We start from the raw sequence: 26,349 nt of genomic DNA, 5'->3' as shown, positions 1-26,349 counted from the left end.
TAGGCATAGAAGTGCTTATGCATTGAAAGAAGGAAGTTTTAGCTGCCATGTCTTACGACTTCAGCTGATGAACACAAGTACCTTAGGAGCGATACTAAAGTATGCTATAATGCAAATAAATTCAGGAGAAACCCGGGAGGTAGCAACGGTTTCGTTTTTGGATGAATAAATTATCAGGTCTGGATGACAGCTTTGCATTTGAAGAAAACTTGCCGTGGTACAGCGGTACGTGGTAACCGCGGATCAATGGCTTTGCGCACCTAACGGGCCCACGTTAGGTTACTTATATTGGTGAATTTCAAGGGGATATAATTCAACCAGCTTACTTTCACTATTTCACAAGTTTTTGTAGACACCTGTCATAAATTGTCAGACACAGGGATCACTACATTACTACATGCTTTCTTGTTCTGCTTGTGCTTCGTGCAGGTCATTCAGAGACGAGGGCAGTTCGGCAACAGGGTCTACTACTTCTACCGTAACTGGAAAGAGTATGCCACCGGCTTTGGCGATCCGGCCAAAGAGTTCTGGTTCGGTAAGCTGCGTCGACACGGAGCTCACCTTTGGGGCACGGTTGCAAACACAAGTCGTTAGACCTAAACATTCACTTAATATTTGCGTGTTCCCTTCCTTCCTTCCCTCACCTTTCCTGCACAACTTTAGCGAATCAATGGTGAAATGCAATCATAGGGAAGTTTAGGAAAACAAAAGGTCTGCAAATAGAAGAGATACAATGAAACATTTTTATTTGCCTTCTGGCCACTTATAATGTAGAATTTACAACGGGGTTCCTCTTAAGTGGAAGGACAAAGCATAGCCGCAATGAAAGCCGTCTACATTGATAATAACGCACTTGAGAGACACGTCAATTTTGCGTTTCTATTTCCACATAAGAAATTGTGTTGTAGGACGAAATGACGCAGTAAACGCAAAATGTTTTCCCCAGAATGAAGCGGGAAAGAAAAATAGAGGTGGCCCTTACTTCAACTTGCGGAGAAGAACTGCTCCAGCGGAAAGAATGCCCCATTGAACTGCTAGATGGCCTGTGGACATTGGAGAGGTGTCTCCGGATGTCGTTCGCGGTACAACATGCGCAGTGGCGTCTACGCTGACCCGCTGGCGTACTAGGCTATAACTCTTTAATTTGAACGCGCGTTGGTGTCAATAGAACGCTTTAGATTAGGGTGCACAAGCTATGCGACACTCAAACTGCTCGTCGTGCAAAAGAACGCACAGCCGAGCACAAAAGAGTGCGAAGTACCCGCAATGGAGTTAGCGTCTCGAAACGCTTGGGTGTGGCTAAGGTACACTATTCTAAAGGTCCCTAATTTCCTTGCTCAAGGCGTAATTTAGAAATAAAGTGAACACATTGTTCCTTTGTGGTGAAGGATCCTGAGTGTGAGTATAGCGCTGCTTACAAACAGGCGGCAAGTACCTTGTGGACATGACATAAGCCGTTAATAAAATGACCTCTTCAGGAAATCCACAACGTGAATTAAGTTTAATTTCCTCTGTAGCCTCATGGTATTTTCCCAAAGATGTGAATTTGCCATTCAAGATAAGATTTACATACACTTGTAGAAAAGTATAGACAGACCTGTAGTCCTCATTAATGAAGGGCCGAAAGCTGTTACAATATTTGGTTCCTTCAAGGAAACAAACAAGTGCTGAAGCTGTTGCCTAAATTGCTGCGTAACAAGAAAGCGTTCGTCTAAGTTGCACTGTCAATGTCGCACCCAGATTACGTCTCCGTCTTGAAGTGTCTCTTACCCTGCAAATGTACACATACGTCACCATATTCACGATCACCACAGCCCCTTCACCTGCAGCTCTTCCCTCCCGAAATAAGGCCCACGTGTAATGCGATGCTGGATAAGCTTACTACTGCATTTTTTTAATTCGGAAGGCTTCCCTATGTCATAAAACATGAGATGGATGAATGTTATATGTGCAGGTATAATTGGTTGCGTTTGGTGAAGTCCAACGGTCATCTATGATGCGGACTATAATGCCACAGGTTAGAGTGAAGTGGGCGGCTTGGACGTAGCCCTACATTTGACAGGTAGTAGAGTGTTGATGAGCGCAGTCCCGCACAATTTCACCATAGGTGTGGTAGAGCTTCGAGGGCAGCTGGGTGAGGGCAGAAGCGACAGGTCGCGCCATAGGCTAGTCAATGGTCCGTACATCTTGAAGAGGTTGCAGCTGGCATTAGTGCAGCAAGCACACGCAGCCTACTCAAGGCAACCTCCTCACGGGGGGAGAGACCAGGTAGCAGGACTAGTCGACACGGAGTTATCAATGCACATGTTGATCGGCGAACTACTTCCTCTTTTGATAGCCATTAGACCACGAAGTGTTCTCAGAAGAGCAGCAGTGGATATACAGATGGAACTGGTTGACTGGCTGCGCGTGCTTGAGTGTGTGCTGAGAAAACAAACGTAATAGCCACCTTTTTTAAAGGTTATATTGATGTACTTGCTGGCCGGCTGATGACGCGGACTGGGACGCACCCCCTTCCACACTTTTATAGGAAAATTGAAAATCTTCAGTGCGATAATGCAGCGCGTCTGGGCGGGGATCCACAGAGACTTTCACATTATATATTGAATGTATAAAACACGTACTTGCTCTGAAATTCTAGAGGACAGCACCACCTCTACGAGCGACCGCATCAGGAAATATGCATGGGCGTGTGTTCAAGCTGGTTGCCGAATTGCTTTTTTTTTATTGAAATCGTGCAGCTCGCCAATGTTGCATGTTCTTGACTGCATGTGATTAACTGCCTTATAGTTGCGCAGACTGGTTGGACAAGATAATGATTAAGCAGTGACTGATAATGATTGATATGGTTGATTAGCATCTCTGGAGAACATGCGATGAATGGCTCTGGCTTCGCGCGTTGCGGATACTCTAGTAAGCCTGTAGCTTAGGTATGGTAACCTCGCTATGGCAGGCAGTTCGTAACAGATGGTGAAGGTGAAGCTAGATCAGTGGACATATTGTTAAGTAAGAGAACACAATGTATAGGGTGTCCTGACGCTGCAATGCAAATCTGTCACCCTAATTGTGGACAGCTGGCATTCAGGATGACATCATCGTCCTCCCAGTCTTTACACAGGGAAGGCTGTTTTCTTTCGGTTTCACTAGTCACGTAGCATTAGTCCCAGCTGTGAAAGCACTGTCTAGGGCCAGCTCAGTGCTCCCAACTCTAAGGAAGTTTCCCTTGACCTAGTGATTGTATGTGTTATTCAGGGAAATAGGAAATCCTGTCAAAATCTAGGGAAGGATTTTACTGTGAAGAAAGCAGTGCTGCGTCGCCACAAGTGCCGATATTTGTAACTGCTGCCATGAAGGCGTGTTTTGCTTTCTGTGACCGCCAATTAACTTCGCGTTGCCATGCGAAGTATGACTTATAATCCCAGTGCAGCTTAGTGAACGCATCATACCAAGCAAACTACATGGTGTAGATGCTCCGGGCTGGTTACTGAAGCATAATATTACACTGCGGCTGTTGTACTGTGGATGTCCGTGCATTTTAAAGGCAATTTTGAGCGGTAACCTTCAGAACAAGAGCATGCCGCAACACCGTAGACTGAAGTAAGGGAAATATTTGCGTAAGCTGATATGTGCATAATTTACTTCCGAGTACGACAAGGTGGTCTTGGCGCTGAGTGGCAGACAAGTGCATGACAAACAAGAAAATTTTATTCCGCATGTTTTGCGTAGGTCTCTTAAAGTGGCACACAGCATTGACATCGTTATACACTGTAAGAGAGGTAGGGTGCCCTTCTTTGCTACAGTACCAGAAAGGTTCCTTGTAAGTCTTGTTTGGCATGTTGTGAAAACTTAAGTTAGTTCTCCGGTCAATTACTTCATGCTAGGCACTGTTCTTCAACTAACAACTTTCTCTTCGACATACCTTCAGCTTTAGTTAAGTGAATAAAAATAGATTAAATATTTCAAATCGAGGGTAGAAATGAAGTTAAGCACAAACTTCGCAGTCTATTTACGTAACAGGATGTTTTTTTGTGCAGAATTCACATTCAAAGAATGAGCAACCGCGCTAGCGAAAATCCAGGGAAATCTAGGAAACTTTAAAATCCAAGTTAGGCGAAAACTAGCTTCAGAGGTTGCCAATACTGGTAGCCAGACATGCTAATCAGAGGGAGATGGGCTGTAATTTGAGCCTGCTGACATGAACTACGTCACTGGATGTGATGGCGGAAGGCCTAGTCAGAGAGACAGGAATGATCTCATAGCTGATGTACATGACAGGACGGACGACATGGTAATGACCAAAGTATAGTGACAGCAGCTTCTCCCACAAACATACACGACGGAACGGGCGGTTGTCTTGACGCCAGTTGTCATACAGGCTCTCCTGCTTGGCGATGAGCCAGAGAGGCGAGAGCGGGAAATATTCCTGGCGCGGTCGGCTAAACGCCTGGGCGGCGCTTTATCAGCAGATATAGGGTAACAAGATGTAACGTTGGTTCACGGCCAGAAAGCACGAAGGAAGGTGAATATCCTGCGGTGTCGTGGCATCATGAGTTCTTGGCAAACGTTACGTATGACAGCGCGAGATTCTAGTCACTGTGGTCTTGTGAATCACGCACAGAGAACATGTTTGCCAGGCAGCTATTTCAGGGCTCGGTGAGACCGTATGTTTGAATATGGTAGGAAGTAACCAACTTGTGCTGCGTTGGTGAAGAGTACAAGTTCTCATGGTTCATCATGGTCATCATGATCATCATCATCATCATGAGTCTATTTTATGTCCACTGCAGTAAGACCACTCTCTGCGATCACCAATTACCCCTTTCCTGCGCCAACCGATTCCAACTAGCGCCCGCGAATTTCCTAATTTCATCGCCCTAACTAGTCTTCTGCCGTCATTGGCTGCGCTTTTCTTCTCTTGGTACCCATTTTGTAACCCTAATGGCCGAACGGTTATCTAACCTGCGCATTATATGACCTGCCCAGTTCCATTTCTTTCTCTTGATGTCAATTAGAATATTGTTTATACCCGCTCGCTCTCTGATCCAAGCCGGTTTCTTTCCGTCTCCTAACGTTATGCCCAGCATTCTTCGTTCCATCGCTCCTTTCGTGGTCCTTAAGTTGTTTCTTAATCAGTCTTTATCAGTCTCCAAGTCTCGACCCCATTTGTCAGCACCGGTAAAGTGCTCTGATTGTACACCTTCGTTTTCAATAATAATAGTAAACTTCCAGTGAGGAGCTGACAATGTCTGCCGTATGCGATTCCACCCATTTTTATGCTATGAATTTCCATCTGATGATGAGGATTCCCTGTGATTTGTTGACCTAGGTAAACCTACTCCTTCACAGACTGTAGCGGCTGACAGGCGATCCTGAACTCTTGTTGCATTGCCCAGCTATTGATCATTATCTTTGTCTTCTGCACATTAATCGTCAACCCCAATCTTACACTCTCTCTGTTAAGCTCCTCCATCATTTGTTGTAACTTTTCTGCAGTGTCGCTGCATAGAACAATGTCATCTGGAAACCGAATGTTTTGCTGAGATACTTGCCGTAACTCACTACTCTAAAGCCTTCGATATTTAATAACTTGAATACTTCTTCCAAGCACGAATACGACCAAAAAGATGCGGCTGTGGTCCGTGAGCCACTGGCGTGAGGCCCGATGGTTTAAAATGACGTTTTACGGGAGGAAATCGACAACGGCACTAGCAAAGCTGGTGGTGAGCGCTCAAGTTACCTCGTATCCGGTCGCAATATGGAGGAAGCTCTACGATATAGAATAAGACGTAACAAGGTGACTACAGACGGAGCCTCGTTACGTCTTCGGTCTACACGACGTATGTGGCTCGCAACCTTACATTCGTACGGTTGCCATGCGACTGCTCGTGACGGGACTGCAGTTGCAACCAGGTGGAATACACTGAAAGGCATATTTTTCCCTTCTTATTTTCTCTTCAATTGCACGATGAGATGTAATTTATTTTCATTGCGACTATCAAGCTGATGAGTGAAAACTAGCGATTTACCTGTTTTGGAGGTTCAGTTCGATGAAAAGAGAATCGAACTTTGTTCGCATCTATTCGTCTACTTTGAAGTCCTGGCGCCTAAGTACTCTTTCAATAACAATGTGGCGGGATCGATTCCTATACGAAGCGATCACAATGTGACAGCGACCGATTGCAAGAATTTTTGTGCGCTATGCTTTGGATGCACGTTAAGTAACCAGAAAGTGCCGAAGTTATTCTGATGCTTGTTACTACGTAGCCTGACATAATTCGTGAGTTGCACAGAGTCGTTTAACCCCGCAAATGAGCTCTCTAAACAATTGTGGCCGCAACATTGTAAACTGTAATTTTCTTTCTGTAATTTTGGCATTGCTTCGTGTTTGCATAGTCCCAGAAGTGCAACAGCCAAAGTAACTTGTTTTGTAACTTGTTTTGACACCTATTCCTTTCACTTTGTCCTAAACAGGTAACAATGCGCTACATGCTCTGACGTCGAATGCAGAATGCATGAAGCTGAAGATTGTCTTGAAAAACCACACAGGTGAAAGCGTCTCTGTGGACTACGAGAGAATGAAGGTCGGGTCGGAGAAAGAGCACTTTAAGCTTTCCCTAGGACGATTTTTGGGTCCGAAGGGTAAGAGACAAAAATATATTTCAATGAAAGAAAGCATGTAGGGAAACTCACTGCTTTATTTACAGTTCCTTTACCTATACAGTTTTGCATAATTACGAGCAACAGTTTTGTAGAGTAAGTTACGATTGTGGGGAACCAGCGCATTGGGATCGAAAAGTATATGAGATGATGAGCTTTATATGTGTCTGTGTCGAAGCATTATTTTGTTCACACTGTTGGGGCTTAACTGCATCAAATGCTTACCAGCACTTTAGGAAATAAGTGCAAGCTGGTAACAATGATACATTGGCCATCTGGGATATATTATTGAGCCGCATTGCATTACTGTGTAACCAAGGTAGCCTGCAAAGCAGAAAGAAAAATAAAGTAAATGACGGATGGCAGCTGAACGGAGTATTTACCAAATAAAAATCGTGCATTTATCTTTCATTCAATCTTAAAATTTTCTTAGAAGTGATGTTGGACAGTGCGAAAAAAGCAAGGACTTGAAGAAACAAATGCCTTAGGCACGCGCCGACTGCCAACTGGAAGTTTACTTGTAGTTCACCAGCCATTTTATACCTTTCGTGGTAGTAGTCATATGTGCACCAGTCTCATATACATTAGCAAAAGCAGCATAGTTTTAATCTTGCCGGCGAAAAAAAAAAGTTATTTTATTTTGCGACGAAGCAAGGCAGGAAGAACCTAAACATGTACCTCCTTCCTTTAGGATATGGTATGCCTCAACTATTAAACTTTCCCTCTTACTTTTTCCTTTCCCTATGGATTTTGTCTTTTCAAATACTGGAACGCATGCGCAACTACGTTACAAAGTCTCTCTAAATTACTTCCATAACCGTTGTTTACGTTACTGCATCGCTGACGTGTTCTGGATTTAAAACGCTGTCCCGTTTGTCCTATTTAACATGTCTTGCCACAGGTTAGTGGTATTAAATACATAACGTTGCAAGCGCTGTTAGTGAAACGAGTTTTATGAATAGTAGAGCACCACAATAAGTTTCGATCCAGCAAACAATGAAAAGAATGGGGAGAAAATAGCCGTACACGTGGTGCCATACTTGCACAAGCTTTCGCAGAATCTCAAGAAAGTTTTTGATAGACATGATGGTTTTCAGTGCCACAAGCTGTCCCCGTTATGCGATGGTATGAAAACGCTCGAAAGGCCGCTGGGCACCACCAGTCATGAGACTCGTTTCACTGACAGCACTCGCAACGTTTCCTATCAGACAATGATAAACTATGGTAGAATAAACAACTTTCTGCGGCCGAATCATTCAATGGGGTACTTGCTTTCCTGGACGTTGAGAAAGAGGGGGAAGACAAAGGGGAGGAAAGACAGAGAGGTTAGGCAGTGTAAGTACCGACTGGCTACCCTGTGCCGGGGAAAGGGCCGAAGGGAATAAAAGGATAAAGAAAAGAAAAGGGGAAGTAAGGAAACAGGAAAATTCTCACCGTAACGCTATACTACGCGCTACAACACTCAAAGACGGTGGCCCAATTCGCATGTCCTTAAAAACTTCAGCAAGGACCTTAAGGCCTTGAGTGCCGAAGCCCATCTGGACCAGTGTTCTTGAGCTTTTTTCTCTGTGAAGGGGCGATTGTCCAGTTTTTCGAGCGCGGTCACGAGCCGTTTTCTTGGCACTTTTTAACGGGGACAGTCACAAAGGAGGTGCTCAATCGTCTCTTCGCAGCCGCAGGTGTCGCAAGTTGGTCTGTCGGCCATTCTAATGCGGAATGAATAAGAGTTCCTAAATGCCACGTTCGAGCCACAGGCGGCACAGAAGTGTTGCTTCCGCTCGTGGTAACCCTGGTGGGAGACGGAGTTGCAGACGTGGATCCAATCTGTAGAGACGTGCGCTCGTTAATTCACTGGTGTTCCACAGATTCTGCGTAAGCTCGCGGGCAAGGGAGCGAAGACTTGTGGCTGCATCTCCTCGTGACAGTGGTATTGGTATAACATGGGCACCATCGTGGGCCAATCGGGTGGTGTCAACAGTACTGCGATTTCCCGAAATTCCGCAGTGACCCGGTACCCACTGGAAGTTGATGTTGTGTCCCTTGTTGATTGCGTGATGCTGGAGTAGTCGGATGTCTGCGACTAGCTGCACATTTGGTTAGCGATTGAAAGGCGACATCAGAGACTGGAGAGCTGCCTTCGAGTCATATAAGATGGAGCATGAATGTGATGATTTGTGACGAATAAACTCCAGAGCAGCACGGATAGCTGCGGGTTCTGCAGCCGTCGATGATGTAATGTGTGACGTCTTGAACTTGAGGTTGACATAATCTTCGGGAATTACCACTGCTCCAGCAGAACCTTTAGAGAAGACAGAACCGTCCGTGTATACGTAGATGCGTTCTTTGTGCTTGTCATGTAGGAATGAAAGCATGGTTTGTTTGAAGGCGAAATATGACATCTGCGTTTTCTTTTTCATACCTGGAATAACAAGAAGAGCCTGGAGTGGATGGAGGCACTACAATGGTAGAGATGATCGTGCTGCAGGCGTGAAGTTCGATGGTCAAGTTCGATGGTTGGCGGCAATAATCCTGCCAAACGCTGAACGAGGTCGAGCGGCAGGATGGGAGGCGAGATGATGCGATGAAAGTCGCACGAAGTGCCTGATATGCATCCTTAAAGCGTCGACTTGAAGATGCGTGTTGATGGGGTGGTCATGCGTGATGGCTATTGTTACTGCCGGGGATGCACATCTGGGAAGACCAAGGAAAGTTCGCAGAGCTTGAGCGTGTACAGATTGGAGGGCACGGAGGTTGGTCTTACCGGTCCCACCCAGTACAGGTAAGCTATAGCGCAGGAGATCGAGGAACAGTGCAATATAGAGTGGAGCATCGCACTCACAGATGCACCCCATGACTTTCCCGCAAGAAATTTGAGCACGTGGATTATCATGATTAATTTTCTTTTTAGGTAGGAGATATGAGGACTCCAGGAGAGGTATCGATCTATTATCACTCCTAGTAAGCGGTGCGTCTTCTCGTAGGCAATCGGCTGTCCATTAATTCTGACAACGTACGGTATCATTGCTTTGCGCGTGAAAGCGACCACAGAGCACTTCTCGGAGGACACCTCCAGACCTCGTGCTCGAAGATAACCTGATGTTAGTGTGGCCGCTTTTTTGAAGTCTGGCGCACACCTGAGGACGCGTCGCTCCTGATGGCCAAATGCAAATATCGTCTGCATAGATCGACACATGGACGGGCTGCGGTAGGGTATGAACCAGGTCGATGAGCACGAGGTCAAATAGAGTGGCGCTCAAGACTCCGCCTCGTGGTACGCCACGGTAGGTGTTGTGCTATGATGATACACCATCCTCTGTTTGCACAAAGAATGACTTGTCCTTCAAGGAGCTGATTATCCATAGAAAAACAAGGCCGAATAGGCGGACATCGCCCAAGGCGGCCAGGATGGCTCGATGGGTTACGTTGTCATAAGCGCCTTTAAAATCTAGGAACGTCGCCGCTGACAGCCTCCTTAGGCTTTTTTCGTGCTGTACAGACGAGACAAGACATATGACGTTGTCCACAAAAGAGCACCCGCGTCGAAGTCCTGCCATAGCGTTAGGGTATAACTTGTAGTGTTCTAGATACCATTCCAGACGCGTCAGCACTATCTTCTCCATCACCTTTCCTATACAACTGGCCAGACGAATGGGACGATAAGACGCCACGTCTAGGGGTGATTTGCCTGGTTTGAGTAGAGGCACAAGGTGGCTGGACTCCATGCAGCAGGAACCACTCCTTCACGCCTTGCTTCTACGCTTCCTCTTCTACACGTCTAGAAGAGCAAGTCGGGCTGTTTGACTGAGGCTTCCAAGAGCTGCGTATGTCACCCCTTCAGGCCCAGGTGATGAGGAACGTCTACACGCTACCAACACCGCGTGCGACTCCTCGATGGAAAGCAGATTGTCCATACGAGAATCCCGCGAGATTGGAACATCATGGGGATTACGCGTAGCGAACGATGGCGGTAGACCAGCAACCTTGAAACAGAAGTTCTCCGCTACGTCGATCTCTCTGCGACCTTGGTAGAGAGGCAGGCATTTGAAGGGGTAGCGTTGTTTTGGTGATGTTCGAAGACCACGCACCGTTCTCCATATACGCGGCTCAAGGGAACCACAGAAGGTTTTCCATCTTAGAGACTGCAGGGAGTTGATCCGACGCTGGATCTTCTTCTGTATGCGTCTTGCTTCGCTTAGGTCGTCCATGGGCTTGGTGCGCCTGTACCTTCGTTCCGCACGACGGTCGATTGCTCGAAGCCGCTCCAATTCTGCTTCGAAATCAGAAAACTTAGGAATAGGCCTAAAGGCTGTTGTGGCTTCTTGAGCAGCAGCGTTAATTAGCTTCTCGATGTTGCCAGGTAGACAGTCCTGGATCTTTTGGCAATTCCTCTCCATGGGCAACGTGTATTCAGGCCTGTCGATGGGATGAAGAACTCCGGTAGAGTGTGACTTTCGTACGCCGTCGATTTTAACATATGTTGGAACGCGGTCACTACGATGCGTTTCGTTGTCCGTAAACCATTTCACACTGTAAATGAGGCATCCTGAAACAAAAGTTAAGTCCAGGCAGCTGCTGTATGTCAATCCCTGCAGAGAAGTGGGACTGTCACCTTTTAGGCGGCAGAGCTCATGGTCCGACGCGAAGGATAGTACACGTATTCCTCGACAATCCAGCTTTCAGCTTCCCCATAGTGGATAATGTGCATTGAAGTCGCTGGTAATAATCCACGGTCCAGATGTTGCTGTTGAAATTGCACTTAGTCTTGCCTTGTCAAATCGACTTGAAGGTGAAATGTAGGCACCTACGAGCGTGAGTGCGACGTTCTTCCATTTTATAGTCAAACATACGTACTGATTGTCGTCATCAGACGCCACTGGGTGTAAAACATACGTGAAATCGCATCTGATATAAACCATGACTTTGCTGCGGTTGCTAGAGGTGGCACACATGAAAGCTTCATATCCTGATAGGCGGGCCGCGGTCTCAATGTTTGGTTCACAAATGAGGATTATTGGAAATTTGTTCGTAAAAAGCAACGGACGAAAGTCCGAAATTCGGGACTTAATGGCTCTGACATTCCATTGGAAGATAGACGCTTCCTCCACCTCTTTATGGAGCGAGTGTAGAGGAGCAACCATGGTGCTTCTCAAGACCGGACAGTACCGGATTCAGGGCTTCCAGTATTTGAAATGCGCCTCGAGCCGCCGGAGTGTGTATGGCGGTCAGTAGTACTCGTAGCGTGTTCATAAGGGCCCTTATCATAGTGACAACTTGTTTGTCGTCGTCTTGGTTGCTGCCAGAAGGTGAAGCATGATTCGGCGAGCGTGCTACATCTTGTCGCTCTGCTGGTGGATCTAGCCGTGGCAACGGCGGCCACTCCTCGCATGAGGCAATGATATTGGAGACTTTCTGCTTAGGATCCTCATTGCTACTATTGCTAGTTTTATGTGGAAGCTTATGGAATGTCAATGGACGCGCTGCATCCTTAGCAATAGCAGTGGGTTCCCTAGAACTCCAGCGACGTGAACGTCGACGCCGCACCTTAGGGGCAGCCCCCCTGTGCGAGGAACCATCCCTAGCCATTTGCCTCAAGAGTTTCGCCTCAATTTTCACATGTGGGCAATTCTTTGAAGTTGCATCGCGACAGCCTTGGCAATTGGCGCACTTTTGGTTTCCTGCACGACAGGCGTCGGAGCTGTGCGACCCACAGCATCGTGAGCACACGGCGGCACTTGTGTAAACTGCACTAACGTGCCCTATCCTTTGACACTTCCTGCCCTGAAGCGGCTTTGGCACAAAATGCCGTACTGTGTGTCGGAAGTGACCGACCCTTACGTTGACGGTAGGCTATCTTCTTTGAATGTTAACTTCACACACTGCGAGTTTCCTAGGAGAAGGTTTGCAATATGACCATTCCCTCCGTCGCCGGCTTGATGAGTGTATCGCTTATGGAATTATCGACGTCATACACAACGCGTGTCGTAGAGGCCTTATGGTCTTGTTTACACCAGTGTACGTTGATGCTATCCAGCACCTTAAAGTTGCTCAGAATGTCTAGGGCGCTGCCGTCTGTGACATCTCTAGCGAAGATGTTCTTACACGCGTTGATCCTTACATCTTTGATATGACCCGGAACAAGTGCTTTGAGCGGCACAGATGTGGCGTGGTGGTTGATGCGGTTTAGATTGTGGCTAGCAACCACAGGCACAAATAAAATTGTGAGGTCTGAAGGCTTTCGCGTGGGGATCACAGTTGCCTTACTTGTGGAAGGAGATGTCCTGACGAGTATTCTCTTTGAATCGTGCTTCGCTACGGGCACGAAGTCACTGTCATCCGAGGTTTAATCACTGGTCGCTGAGTAGATCCCAGTGTCCTCGCTGTCGGTGTCACTCGGGCGACTAGACCGCTGTCTCGGAGCGGCCGCTGTTGACGCAGAAGGAGCAAGAACCCTTCCAGGTGACTCCACGTCCATCGCCGTAGTAAAGGGAGCGGCGTCTCCCAGAAAGTAGCTTCAAATTTGCAGAGACACAAAAGTAGCCTTCCACACACGACGTTGAGGATTTGTTTTATTCTCTGCCGCACAATGATTAGTTTTCATCTGTCAGGAGTTGAATCGATAAGAGCAGTTCCTATGCCTTTCAAAATGCTGCAGACGTGTTCGTTGATGCTTTTGTAATCTCTTCCCGAGTTTTGTCTGAAAGTCTCCTTCATTAAGTTTAATGACGAATTATATGTACAAAGGCAAGACATTTGTATGGGCTCCTGTGTTGCTCCTGTGCATTGTAAGTTGTTTTCATCTACTAGTGACCGAGCCTTGCACCAGCATTTTAATGGGGGGGGGGTTGAAGGTTTTTAGATATGTTTATGACGTTTAATTGTTTTAAAGCAACAATACATTGCCTCACTCAGGCCATTGTTGACAAATTTTTAGCCGTCTTGCCATCTTTGCTTTCATGGGAAACGAATGGTTTTTACTCAAGGTTTACCTTTCTTCAGGTCTTTGCAAACTTTAGATCTCAACATCCCCTTGCAGACGGTTCACACCTGCTGGCTTTATTCGACTCGGACAACAAAGGAACTACTGCCCTATGAGTCGGCACATTCCAAGACTATTAAGAGAGCCATTGTTAAACTTTACCTTCAATCCGCTCTTGTACGGCTGTGCCCTCACACAATGCAGGCAAGCTTTGAGATTCAATTGGTTCGACTGTCTACCGCTGGGTTTCCATGCGCGCTCATTACTGCCGTTGTCGAGTCGCTCCTCCCCAGAAATTCAATAGCGACGAACACAGGAGAAGTGCTGAGCAAGCGCAGAGAATGGCGAGGGCGCAGGTCTTATCTTATATGCACCGTGTAACCAACAACTGAAAGAAGTCTGCAGACAGATATGGGGTGCCAGTCGTATTCTCTGCACCACACAGGTTCGCCCACCTTTGTCCTCGCATTCTTTCTGATGGGAGAAAGAAGCGTGGTTGTTGTAAAGTACATGCCAAGCCGTACACAAAATGCGCTACCGGAGTCGTGTATGAGCTTCGGCTGTTTTGCTGTAACACTTATGTCAGCCAGACTGAGCGGTGCGTAAATCAGCGTGTATGGGAACATGACCTGGCACTGAAAAATAAAAAACGGAGCACATTTGCCTAAGCACAGAAATTCACATCACTGTGAGCTGGGCTAGACACGATACGGATTCCTGCAAAGAGTCGGGATGCCTCGGCACTTGAGTTGTTAGAGGCGTCTCATATGAAAGAGCGAGGTTCCTCTTTTATTAGGGACACACCAGTTTTACTTTCGCATGCAGATAGAAGGTTTTGTGATGGCCTGCTGTGATTAGGGTGTTGCGCGATTGAAGCTGTTCTGTGTGTTGCGGAGTGCGGTCGTGCAAACATCGGCTCCCGCTTCGATCAATGTTTTTGTTGCGAAATTGAAAGTGCAGTCGAAGGTTCCAGATGCCTGATATCGTGAGAAAAAGGCGTCGAAGGCGCCAACGACAGCAAAAGTGCGGTGCACGGGTGGCCGACGACATTGACGACAGCGACAATTCCCAGCGCAAATGGCTGATTCAAGAAAATGACGCCATCTTGCGCTTTCTATGAAAATGACGCCAGCTCACGAGGGCGCTCCCGCTTCAGGGGGCGTTCTCGATCCAGAGGACAACCCAGCTCCGGAGAATTTTCTGGGGCCGACTCGCAACCCCGAGGGTCTGGGACAAGATGGAGGTCCCGTTCACAGTCGACTCGAAGAGCAACCTGGGCCAATCGAGTCAAGAACGGAGGCCTTGGGAAACCAGGACAACCAATAAGGGCAAATTCTAGGAGTACTAACCATAGCGCACAGCCGGAACGTGAGTCCAATTCTCGAATAAATGCATTAGAATCCGAAAATCGAAAATTCAGGCAAGAATTATCTGAGCTCAGGGAAGCTTTCAAATCCTTTAAGGAAGGGTCCGGCGAAATGCGAAAACACCCGTGTACTTAGATTTAGGTCCACGTTAAAGAACCCCAGGCGGCCAAATTTCCGGAGTCCTCCACTACGGCGTGCCTCATAATCAGAAAGTGGTTTTTGCACGTAAAACCCCATAATTAATTAAGGAAGGGTCCGAAACACCCCGCAGCCAGACGGAGACAACGGCTCCAAAAACCTTGCCCGGCAAACCCAATCGTTAGGCTCCCCACCCTGTTCCCATTAGTGAAACTGATGAGGAAGATTTAGAAACCACTGAGGCAGAGGAGATGGAAGAGGGTGAGGCATGACCCAAAACCAAAAAAGTCAGAATAGCCGCAAGGTTACCAACAATAGACAGAACTCTGGCGAAAATCATGGAACTCATCAGTAATCTAAATGCTAGAGTGGGTGAACTAGAAAGACCCAATGTTAAGGCAAAGGCACACGCAGCCGCTACTTGGGCAGTCCACGGAGACACAAACGGTAGCCCGAGCTCAGACTCCAGGGGTTCGGGTAGTCAACCAGTGGTATCATAATGGCTGCAAACGACAGCAATAATATTAAAATCTGGCAGTGGAATTGTGCGAGTTTCCGAAGGCGCAAGACTTCCCTGCAGCAGCTCATTAGATCGACCAAAGTTAAGCCGCACGTTATTCTCTTCCAAGAAACACTAGCTAAGGAGGATATCTCTCTGCCGGATTACAGCTCCGAAACCTTGATCATTCCAGGGGGTCGGGGTATAGCGACTTTGGATAGAAAGTGTACTTCTTATGGAACTCACGAGCTTCCGAAGTGCAAGGTTGGTCTAGAAGCACAAATGATCGAACTCATCCTGAACACCAAAAGAGCAACGCGTTTATAGCTAACGTTTATAGCTCTCCGGCAGACAGTAAAAGGAATTTTAAGACCCTCTTGGGCCGCACTAGTTGGGGAGCGCCGACAGTCGAAAGTTGGCGCTCCCCTTGTTCCCTTCCGTCCTTCCTTGTTTGGCCCAAAGCGATCGTATTTATGGTCTACTCAGCGACGTATCGGGCAAACGGGACAGTGTTTCCAAAGAAAGAGCTCATCAGCACTGCAGTAACGTAAAGAATGGAGACGGAAGTCATTTAGCGGCACATTGAAACAAGTGCGCATGCACTCGCTTGTTTGAAAAGACAAAATTCATTGGAAAAGGAAAAGGCAAGAGGGAAAGGGAAATAATAGAGGCATATCATATTCGAAAGGAAAGATATAAATGCGTACTGCTTCCTCTCTTGCTCTGGCGGAAAAAATACTTCTTTTGCGTGAAAGATTTTGATTTTGGTGTTTTTGCTGATGTATATGTGACTGGTGTACGCATGCACATACTCGGAAAGGTATAAAATAGCTGGTAAGCTTCAAATAAACTTCCATTTTGCAGGAGGTGCTTGTCCGTAGTGTTTGTTTGTTCGTGTCGTTTTTTTTTCTCGCGCGGTTCAACTTAAATTCTAAATACGAACCAACAGCCCACATCAAGATGTTATTACCTATTTGCATCGAGGGACTGGAGTACTGGCACGTGACAGGACTGGTGAAATCTTCATTCGTTTCCGGTAAACTACTTCAGGGTTCTGTCTCTACAGACTCATGTTTTTTTAGAATAAATGCTAAGTGAACATTTTCGTATGAGCCTTAAGTTAGATTAGCCACTGCCCAAAAACGCGCGTAACATTGAGAGCATTCGCTGCACTGCTCCGAAGCACCTCACAGCATGACGATGTAACCGGGTTCTCTATAGCATCGATGCAGATTCAGAGCCCCTAACAGGTGAACATAAGTTAAAAGTGGTATATCGAAAGGGCCACTAAAGGAAAACACTAAATCAGTTGCTAATGGTAACGTATCCTTTATAAAGTAAATTTCTATTAATTTTATATGCGATGTAGGCTTCTAAACAATATAGAATTGAGACGAAACTTAGACACGTTTGTTTTGTTTTGTGCCTGAAATTTAGCGTTTTTACATCTGTTACGACCATGGTGTATTTTTCTTCTCGTATTTGGGCTGTTGTGGTGGAATAAATGTAATAGAAACTTGCCAAGTTCAGTTTTCGATCCTTAGAATACAATGCAGTCCATGTTTACTGATAAAAAATAAACTAGGCATCAGCAGGTGCTGTGAAAATCCATGACGCCATCGTCACCTTTTTTGTTTGCTTGTCTTGGTGGTAACCCTGGCTAATCAACAATTCCCTAATAGTAAAAGTAAGAGTAAGGCTGCGTCTATGATGACGCTTAGGATTATCTTCCAATAACTAGGGGCTCAACCTGCATGTTGGAGTACCCGATCTCGGAGGTGATCGTTCACCCGCATGACTTCCGAGGTTTGCGCACACTGGTAGGTTTTGCTCCGGCTCTTCTATTCGCAAGCAGATAACTTAAATTCAATGGAGAGCATGGCTGGCTCCTTCTCCACACCGCGGTAGTATCACCGGAGGACTTCTCAGGCGTCGAGAAAACTTTCACGCACTCCGGTACTATTGCTGCCGCTTGGATGAGGCGAGCAAAACGTTATTTTTCTTTGATTTATTAATCCTTGCTTATTGGGAAATGGCAACAGAAGGTGTAGGCGGGGCAATGAGCGTGCTGGCGGCTATTAATTCTCAAATGCGTTTATTATTTTACCTACATGCCTCAATACACTCACCTGGACATGTGGAAGCGGTATATCTCTGCAAGCGTTCGTCTCTTGACGAGTAGAAAGTATAAACAGCCACAAACTAGCCCCTTTCATCGCCTTTCTGAACTACGTATGTGTTGGCTTTGTTAGCGAACGAACAACCGTAACTCTCCGAAATTAGGGTGCCAATCCAAAGGCAAATATACGAGGGGAAACGTCAATGAATATGCCAACATGCAAATAATACTTCTGCTAAGACGCAGAAAACGTTAAGAAAGGTTTCATTGGGGATTAAAGAAAATCCGTGTGTTTTGCTGCGTGCGTTTGTGTCTGACTGCCTGCTGCGTGCCACAGTTACAAGAGTGGATGTTGCAATAAGTTGTGCGCGAAAAGCGTGAAATGATACGCTATGCCATGATTTACTCGTTTATTAGTATACTGTAGTCGCTGCCCACGAACGCACTATGATATTTATGAATAGTATGATTCCAAGTGTTTATTACACCAAAAGAAAAATACTTGTCACTCTTCCGCCTGTCTGCTTACGGAATTTTTCTTTATTTAAAAGAAATACTTATTCATGAAGGCCTTGCAAGCCTTCAGCAAGGCATTAGGTAAGGAGGACACTCCGGTTATATCAACATAAAACAAGCGTTATTCAACAAAGCATGGAAAGACCATGAGCGTAACAACAGCTTTATTGGCACAACAATATACAGTGAACTCTCACTTGAGTGAACTTCAAGGGACCGAAGGAAATAGTTCACTTAACTGAAAGTTCACTAAACTGAATATTCACTAGACCAACATAAGACGTGGCATACAGAGTCGAAAGTTTGAAGTGCAATTCATGGAGCAAAAGACATGGCATCCATAGTGTTAGAAATGTGTGAAATGAAATTTGTACATATCAACAAGTACAAGGTTCATAACAGTTATAATGCTGCCTTTCTCACTTAGAAAAAAAATATTTGTAATCTTCTTCTGCACTTGTACATTTAAAGCACAAGAAGTAAGAGAACTGTCCAAGGAGTGAATGTTTTTGTACACTTCTGGCACAGCTTGCTGTTGAGACACAAAGTCTCTCAACTTTCCAATGTACCCTACAACCTCAGCTAGAGTTATAGGCCTTGAAACTGGCTCGGCGATGTTACTATGTTCATGGCCTCCGAGATAACGTGCTTGCTCGTTTTGTGCGGGCAATCTCGGAGGCCAGGCCTCGTTGACGTTCGTTTTCCGCGCCGCCGCTTTGCCCCAGGGGCGCTGTAGCGCCAGCGACGTTACATTGCCGATCGTAAAAATAACGTAAAAATAAGCCTTGGTCCTCTGAGCGAGTTCGTTAAACTGAAATATTGACTGTTCCGAAATTCGTTCAGTGAAACATTTTTGCATAGAATCTATAAGAAAACTGCCGGGGATTTTAAAAAAGTTCGTTATTCTGAAATATTCGATAAACCGACGTTCGTACAACTGAGAGTTTACTGTACCAAGGAAAATCAATCAGACAACACAAAAAGTACAATTGAAATAAAATCTACAGACGGGAAAACGTACGTGCTGTAAGGTACTACTAAACATTACACGAAGATCACACCACTTTAAAGTAGGTACACTAACGCGACAGCTGTCACATCTATTGATGAATAACCGCAATCCAATGTGGGAAAAAATAAGAAAGAAATTAAAAGACGGCAAGAACAAATAAGCTTTGCCAGCTTCGAATAACTGCAAGTTCAGAGACAATCAATGGTGTGTCAATACACACGTGATTCCTTTAGAAGTATAAGTTAATAAACACAACATAATTACTACAATATTGTTGGATAAGAATATCAAAGTGCTGGAAATAATAAAGCCACTCGAGAACAAATGGTTGAGAAAGCAAAATGGTTTGTGGCAAACTTGGAAACTTGCGTGGTTTATAACCCATGCAAATCCTCTTCAACACGGGAAAACATCACCGAAGCGCACCTTGAGGTCTCGCGCGGTCCGCCTTGTGCGGCCGCCTCCGCGTGCGCCAGAGCCCTCGGCTAACAGCGCCATCCAGGAGCGGGTGGGCGCGCGAGCCGCATTGCATTTTCTCGCTGGGGAGTGCGACCGATGGTAAATCTACCCGTGTACGCAATCCTGGAGGCCATTATCATCATCATCATCACTTATCATTTATTGGCCCTTAAAGACCCCCGGAAGGGGCATTACATAAGGGGGGGGGGAGAACATCCAACACAACAACGTAGGTCACTGTCAAACATTGTCACAATCAGTGATCAGCAAGATATATACAGAAGAAAAAAAACGTACGAAAAACCCTTTAAATAAGCATCCATGCAAGCACTGTCACAATCAGTGATCAGCAAGGTATTACAGAAGAAAGAAAGTGCAAATAACCCTTTAAATAAGTATTAACAAGTATAAAAACAGCAACAGTAAAGTTAACAGAGGCAAACAGAAGCAGGCAAGAATTCTCCACATCATGTTTTCAAATAGGATGTCAGCAACTGCCGGAACTTATATGGATCGGGTTCTACTACAATATGGTCTGGTAATAATTCCATTCTTCAATTGCAACAGGCAGGAATGACTTGTTAAATGCGTTAGAGGAGCCGTGCAGACGTAGAATGCTCATGGAGTTGAAGAGACGGCGTGACGTTTGGACAGGTGGAAGCAGAAGAGAGTCCCGAAGCGAAGGAAAACAGAAGTATAGCTTATGAACTAATGACAAACGGGCGATTTTTCGATTTTGCGTCAATCTCGAAGTCAAGCGATAATTTTTTATTGGTAACACTGGAGGGGGGGTCGTAGTCGGTTGAAATATATCGGACTGCACGGTTTTGTATGGCTTCTAGGCTATCGATTAGGTAAGCTCGATCTGGATTCCAAAGTTCGGAGCCAAATTCTAGTTTGGTTCGGAGCAAAGTTTTGTAAGCTCGATTGCGAATAGAGGGAGGGGAGAAGCTGAAGTGCCGTCTGATGAACCCGAGTGATTTCGATGCATCAGCTGCAATCTTCGTAATGTGCTCGGATCAGGTGAGTTTGTTGGTGATGTGAATTCCAAGGTAATGGAAAGATTCAACTTGGGAAAGGGTGGTTGAGTACAACGAATATGCGTAGCTGAGGTGAGTGCGCTTGCGTATTACCTGCATGTATTTGCACTTACCTACATTCAGCTTCATTAGCCATGTCGAACACTAGTCTTCAATTCTGTCTAAGTCATTTCGAAGCAACAACTGATCATTGTATGTGGGTATGCGGCGGTACAAGACGCAGTCATCTTCGAAAAAACGAATGCACGATGATATGCTGGAAGGACGATCGTTTATGAAGATTAAAACAAAAGTGGGCTGAGCACTGAGCCCTGCGGGACACCACAAAGAACTTCAGTTGTGGGCGAATGATCATTATCGATAACAGTGAATTGACAACGACCGGATAGAAAACAACGAAGCCATGTTAATATCAGCGGGTCAAGACACAAGCATGAAAGTTTGGCTAAAAGGCGCTGGTGGGGTACACGATCGAAAGCTTTCGAGAAGTCGAGATATATGGCGCCCCTCTGAAATGAGGAATCTAAATGTAGGTGATGATCAGTTGTGAAATGGAAGAGTTGGGTTTCGCATGAGTAACAGGATCTGAAGTCGTGGTGGTTGGGAAGAAAGAAGCTGTCGGAATCAAGGTGGGATGCAACTTGTGAATATATTATATGCTCTAGTGGTTTGCAAGCAATGCATGTTACTGAAATCGGTTGATAGAAGGATCAGAACGGTTACCTGCTTTAAAAACCGGTACTACCTTGCTCAGCTTCCAGTCTTCTGAAGTTGAGCTGGTAGCAATCGATTGCACGAATATTATTTGCAGAAACTGGCCTGACATGTCCTTGGTGCATTTCAATATCTTAGATGATATATTATCCGGTTCCGGGGCGCTAGAAACTTTAAGCTTTCCAATAAGATTTATGATACCATGTGTAGTCATGATAACGGGCGGCATCTGTGAAAACGTAAACTTAGATAGGCGAAGGATATGTAAGGTTGGTTGATTAGTAAAAACTGAGGATAAGTAAGAATTCATTGCATCACTGTGTTCGTCTGGTGGAACTTCAGAACCGTTGTTGCTAACCAATGAGATATTATGTGAAGACCTAATGCCGGGAGTTAAAGGTTTCCAGAATATTTGTATTAGAGCGAATAATGTCATGTACATCCCGATGATAAAATTTTCTTTTTGAGCATCGCAAGGGTTTTGTGTAATCGCGAAGACAAGAGAAATACCTTTCCCAACGCAAAGCGCTAGCGGAATGTTTTGCTGCCCGGAAGAGTCGTTTCTTCTTATTTGAAATTTTCTGAGGGCATTAGAAAACCAGGGTCGGCTGGCATCGCCTCGAACGCAAACAAGGGTTACATATCGGTCAACGAGTGATAACAATTTTCGTTTGAAAAGCAGCCAATTTTCAATTAGTGTTTTGGAAGTAGAGGACATGCGGAAGTAATGAAGAAACTTGTCCAGCTCGGTGATAATATTCTGAATGTCAGCCTTTTTATAGTCTCCGATATACTTGACAGATGGTTGACGAGTAGGGATGGGTAGGGAGAGTTTGAACAATGAGGAGCAATGATCGCTGAATCCGGGAATGCATGATAATGAATGAATGGATTTAGCGTTCGAAGCGAGAACAAAGTAAAGAGTATTGTTTTGGCGGGTTGGCTTGTCAACTGTTTGTGTAAGATTGAAGGTAAGAACTAAATTAATAAACGCCTTGGATTGGCCACTGTGCGCCGATAAGTCAGGCCAGTTAATGTCAGGGAAGTTGAAATCGCCACAAAGAAAGCACCTCACGCGGAGATAGCGGGCCTGGAGATCCAGTAGGATTGAATACAGTTGGCCGACAAATGAAATGTCGGCGTCCCGGGTACGATAGCATGCAATTACAATGATTGTTCTGGAAGGAATTGTTGATTTCAGAGCAACAATCTCATGATTGCTGATTGGTAAGACACAGAAAGCGGGCACACTCGACCTCACGAGAACAAGCACACCGCCACCCCTCCGCCCCACTCTGTCGTGCCTGTACACCGTCAAAGATCACCCATCGCGTAGCTACTCATCATTCGAGATATGAGAAGTTCGCTAGGACTCAATAAATATTGCTATGTCTGTACTGTTATCATTTAGGGAGGCTTCAACAGCGTGTTTCTTTGGCAGACAGCTGCGAATATTGGCTCCAAGAACCGCCGAAGTATGATAAGTCGGTGCGAAGTATATCACGCAGGGTGACAGCGGCCGGGGGCGTGGCGGCGACCCGTAATCGGGTGGCGATTGCTACAATTGCACTTCCTCGACAGAATTTGTTTCGGAATTGTATATGAATTGTCCGTCATGCATGGTGAGCTTGTCGAACCGGATATTAAAGTTAGTGCTCCTTTCTTGGGCGTAAGTGAAAAGCCCTTTTCGGGCTGTTCGTACGCGTGTCGAATAAGCATCACGAATTGCGTAAGACGTATTTTTAAGCTTTGGTCCCGTTGATAGAATCTTTGATTTAACTTTGAAACGCCCGAATTTCACAACTATAGGGCTCTTTTTGTCTGCCTGGAAACGCCCTAGCCGGTGCGCTCGCTCAATGTCGTTAGTAATTACGGTAACGACAAGTTTCTCTGAAAAAAAGGAAATAATCTGGGTCTCGGACTCTGCCCGGGTTTCGCCTTTATTATCCTTAATCTCGAAAAAAAATCAAATTTGACAGGCGAAGGCGATTCTCTGCGTCACAAAAACTTTCCTTGTGTCGCCTCCAATTGAAAATAAAAAAAATAACATCGCATCCTTGATCAGATATATGAACACGTCATCGCATAATGTCACTTGAAGAATTGCCGAAGGTAGATGGCGTATAGAATCAATATCCTAGCGAAGCGGAATACAGTTTCGGGCGTAAATGTCTGATTATAGCTGAGATTAGAGAGCTCCATTTTTTTCCTAGTACGCGATACGTCGCAACGATGCATCATGTCTTCGCAACTTTGCGGATGCCCGTCGTACACCACGAAGAAGTTTGGGAGCGGGCAGATGACGCGGCACGGTGGAACACACCTCGAGTGTTATGCGACTTTCCTGTGGGCTAAGAAGTCCTGAAACTTCCATAGTGCGGCGAACGGCTTTTGAGATGGAGTATAGTTATCTTCTTTCTTCCGGTGGCATCATTTTCTCTTGATATATAAATTATATAAATGAATTTTAGTGAACGCCACGGATCATGGCTGCGATTGCGTAAAAGTCTGGCCGAAAGGTGGGTGCTATTTTAGAGAGTTGAAGCGAGAACAGCTGGTCTTTTGGACAAAATTGTAAGGTTCCTTTCTGCATAAACAGGAACAATATTTGATTTAGTTCAGGAAATATTCGGTTAACGACGACCATCGTTGTTTACCTGTTGTATATAAAGATTCTCCCTATTGAATAACGCTAAAATATTCTGTACAATGATATACGCAGGCTGGGATTCGCTCATCCCTTGCAACAACAGCAAATTCACCACTTTGGACCAGGACCACGACAGGCAGACTTACAACTGTGCCGTGAAGTACCGCAGTGGCTGGTGGCACAACTACTGTCACATGGCTAACCCGAACGGCCTCAACTTGAACGGCGAGCACGACAGCTACGCCGACGGCATTGAGTGGAGCTCCCGGAATGGTTCAATGTTCCTGTACTATTACTCTTATCCCAGTGTGACGATGATGATACGTCCCGTGACAATGGATACAAACCGCAAAAGCAGATGCGTACATTGATAAGGAAGTAATACCTCTGGCAATATTGTGTATCCTGTTGTCGTTTAAGCAGCGTGTTGCTTTCCGATCTTCTCTTGTGTCACATATGCCAGTATTTATGCGCTTGTTCTACAGTATTTCTTAAGTATACGAAATCGCATTGCTTATCATTATATAATGCCGTTACGCTCCAAGAAACTTTACAAATGCGGACAACTCTAGAAGCATAATTTGCGTTATGAGCCAGTTGGAATCTTCATACAATACACGCTCTATAGAAGTGACCGTATACGTTGTATCGAATTACAAAATAAAGCCGATTTAGCTGCCTGTGCAACTCCACTGCTGGTCGTGAAAGAGCTACGCTTTCTCAGTGTGAATGCGTCTCTTTGAACTTTATTTGTGGCCGTGTACTGCAACGGTGAAGGAGTCGCTGCCCTCTGGCAGCGTCTTGCGCACTGAACCATATCGCACCTTAGAAGGCATTATTTCTGCATTTGATTGAATGAGCGAATGCGACAACTGTTGAAAATATTTCTGAGGATGGCGTTCACAATGTAGTTGACGGCCCTTCTTTGAGTGTTAACAAGTTACACTTGTTCTATTAGGCGAAGCAACGATTCGGAAATGGTGAGAAAAATGAAGTTTGCCTGCGCCCTGACGTGACGTATGCATTTCTTCGGTACTGTACTTGAAGACCAAACACCTGAGTCAGGAATGTGCTTCCAAAGTTATTTGAACTTGGCCTCTTCGTTAAACTAGAACTGACACATAGTCTTGAAGTTGAACAAACCCTACCGGTAACATGCATTTCACAAGTACAGCCGGGGCACTTGGCGGGTATGCAGCCTGACAAGCGGTATTCACAGGTATTATAGTGACGTTAGCCAAATGAAAGAAAAATGGCACACGTTATATTACGATGACTGTCGATGGCAATGGGTCACCATTCAATCAATTTAGCCGCATAACGTATTGCCGCCGTCGAAACGAGTAATGTATAAGGCGTGGACTGCAGCGGGACTGCTTTTATAGCGCTTCCTCAAGAGCACTAGGTGCCATCTCGCGCCGCCTGCGGGAATCGTAGGGCAGCATCCGAAATTCATGGCGAACCGACGCGTGCGAACGCTGTGAAAGTGTTCACGCGACAACCGGGCTTCTCCTTCGCGCTTCTTTCTTGGCACGCTGTGCCATCTAGTAGTGCTGCTGAAATGTTCTGCGCTGTAAGCTCTCAATCTCAAAAAATTAGCGTCAAACACGTCAAACACGACGGTGGCGCCGCCCATGCTGGCTCTTCCGTAGCAGACAACGGCTATGATGCTACGGGAGGACGTCCGCGGAAAAGTTCGTTCGAGCCATGCGGAGCAGCTTTTCAGGCAACATTTTGCTTCGTCAGTCGGTAAGTGCCCTTAATAATGTCGTGTTGCGATTGCGAAAGCAATATAGAAAAGGGCCATTATTGGAAACCTAAAGCGCGCACTTTGAGCGCTCGTGTTGCTGAAACACGACGCATGCATGTGGTGTGCTCAAACACATGTGTAATTACCAGAGTTCCAGGTTTTGGCAGAGTGAAAATATGTGTACGTGGTTTCGTAGGATCATTTCAGTACCTGCAGGATACTTTGGTTAGGCCGGCGCGTGAGAGATTCCGACTGTCGACTGTCTGCGGCCAGCACAGGCTGGAGCACTTTTCTTTTATATTTCTCTTTTAGCTCCCAAATAATATATGTCTGCGGCCAGCAATGCCGAGCAACAGGGCCGCTTCTGCTCCGCGCCTTTTGCAGATGTGTGCAGCTCATGTACGGATTGTGGCGCCCACGAGAAACGTTTTTACACATAGACGGTATAGATC

The 26,349-nt window shown here is 45.8% G+C and overlaps 1 protein-coding gene across 1 annotated transcript in view; it reads left to right on the top strand.

The window, feature by feature from the left end:
- Nucleotides 1-24,825, top strand: part of LOC142576373 (techylectin-5A-like) — a 69,769-nt gene extending 44,944 nt beyond the window's left edge. The window contains exons 4-6 of the mRNA XM_075686475.1: nt 430-535; nt 6,472-6,639; nt 24,220-24,825. Coding sequence (XP_075542590.1) covers nt 430-535; nt 6,472-6,639; nt 24,220-24,518 — 573 coding nt within the window. The 3' untranslated portion in view covers nt 24,519-24,825. The remainder of the gene's footprint in view (nt 1-429; nt 536-6,471; nt 6,640-24,219) is intronic.
- Nucleotides 24,826-26,349: the final 1,524 nt, after the last annotated feature.

This window comes from Dermacentor variabilis, chromosome 3 (assembly GCF_050947875.1).
Source record: "Dermacentor variabilis isolate Ectoservices chromosome 3, ASM5094787v1, whole genome shotgun sequence".
NCBI classification, from domain to species: domain Eukaryota; kingdom Metazoa; phylum Arthropoda; class Arachnida; order Ixodida; family Ixodidae; genus Dermacentor; species Dermacentor variabilis.
The sequence above is the reverse complement of the archived record's forward strand: the minus strand, read 5'-3'. Positions and strand labels throughout refer to the sequence as shown.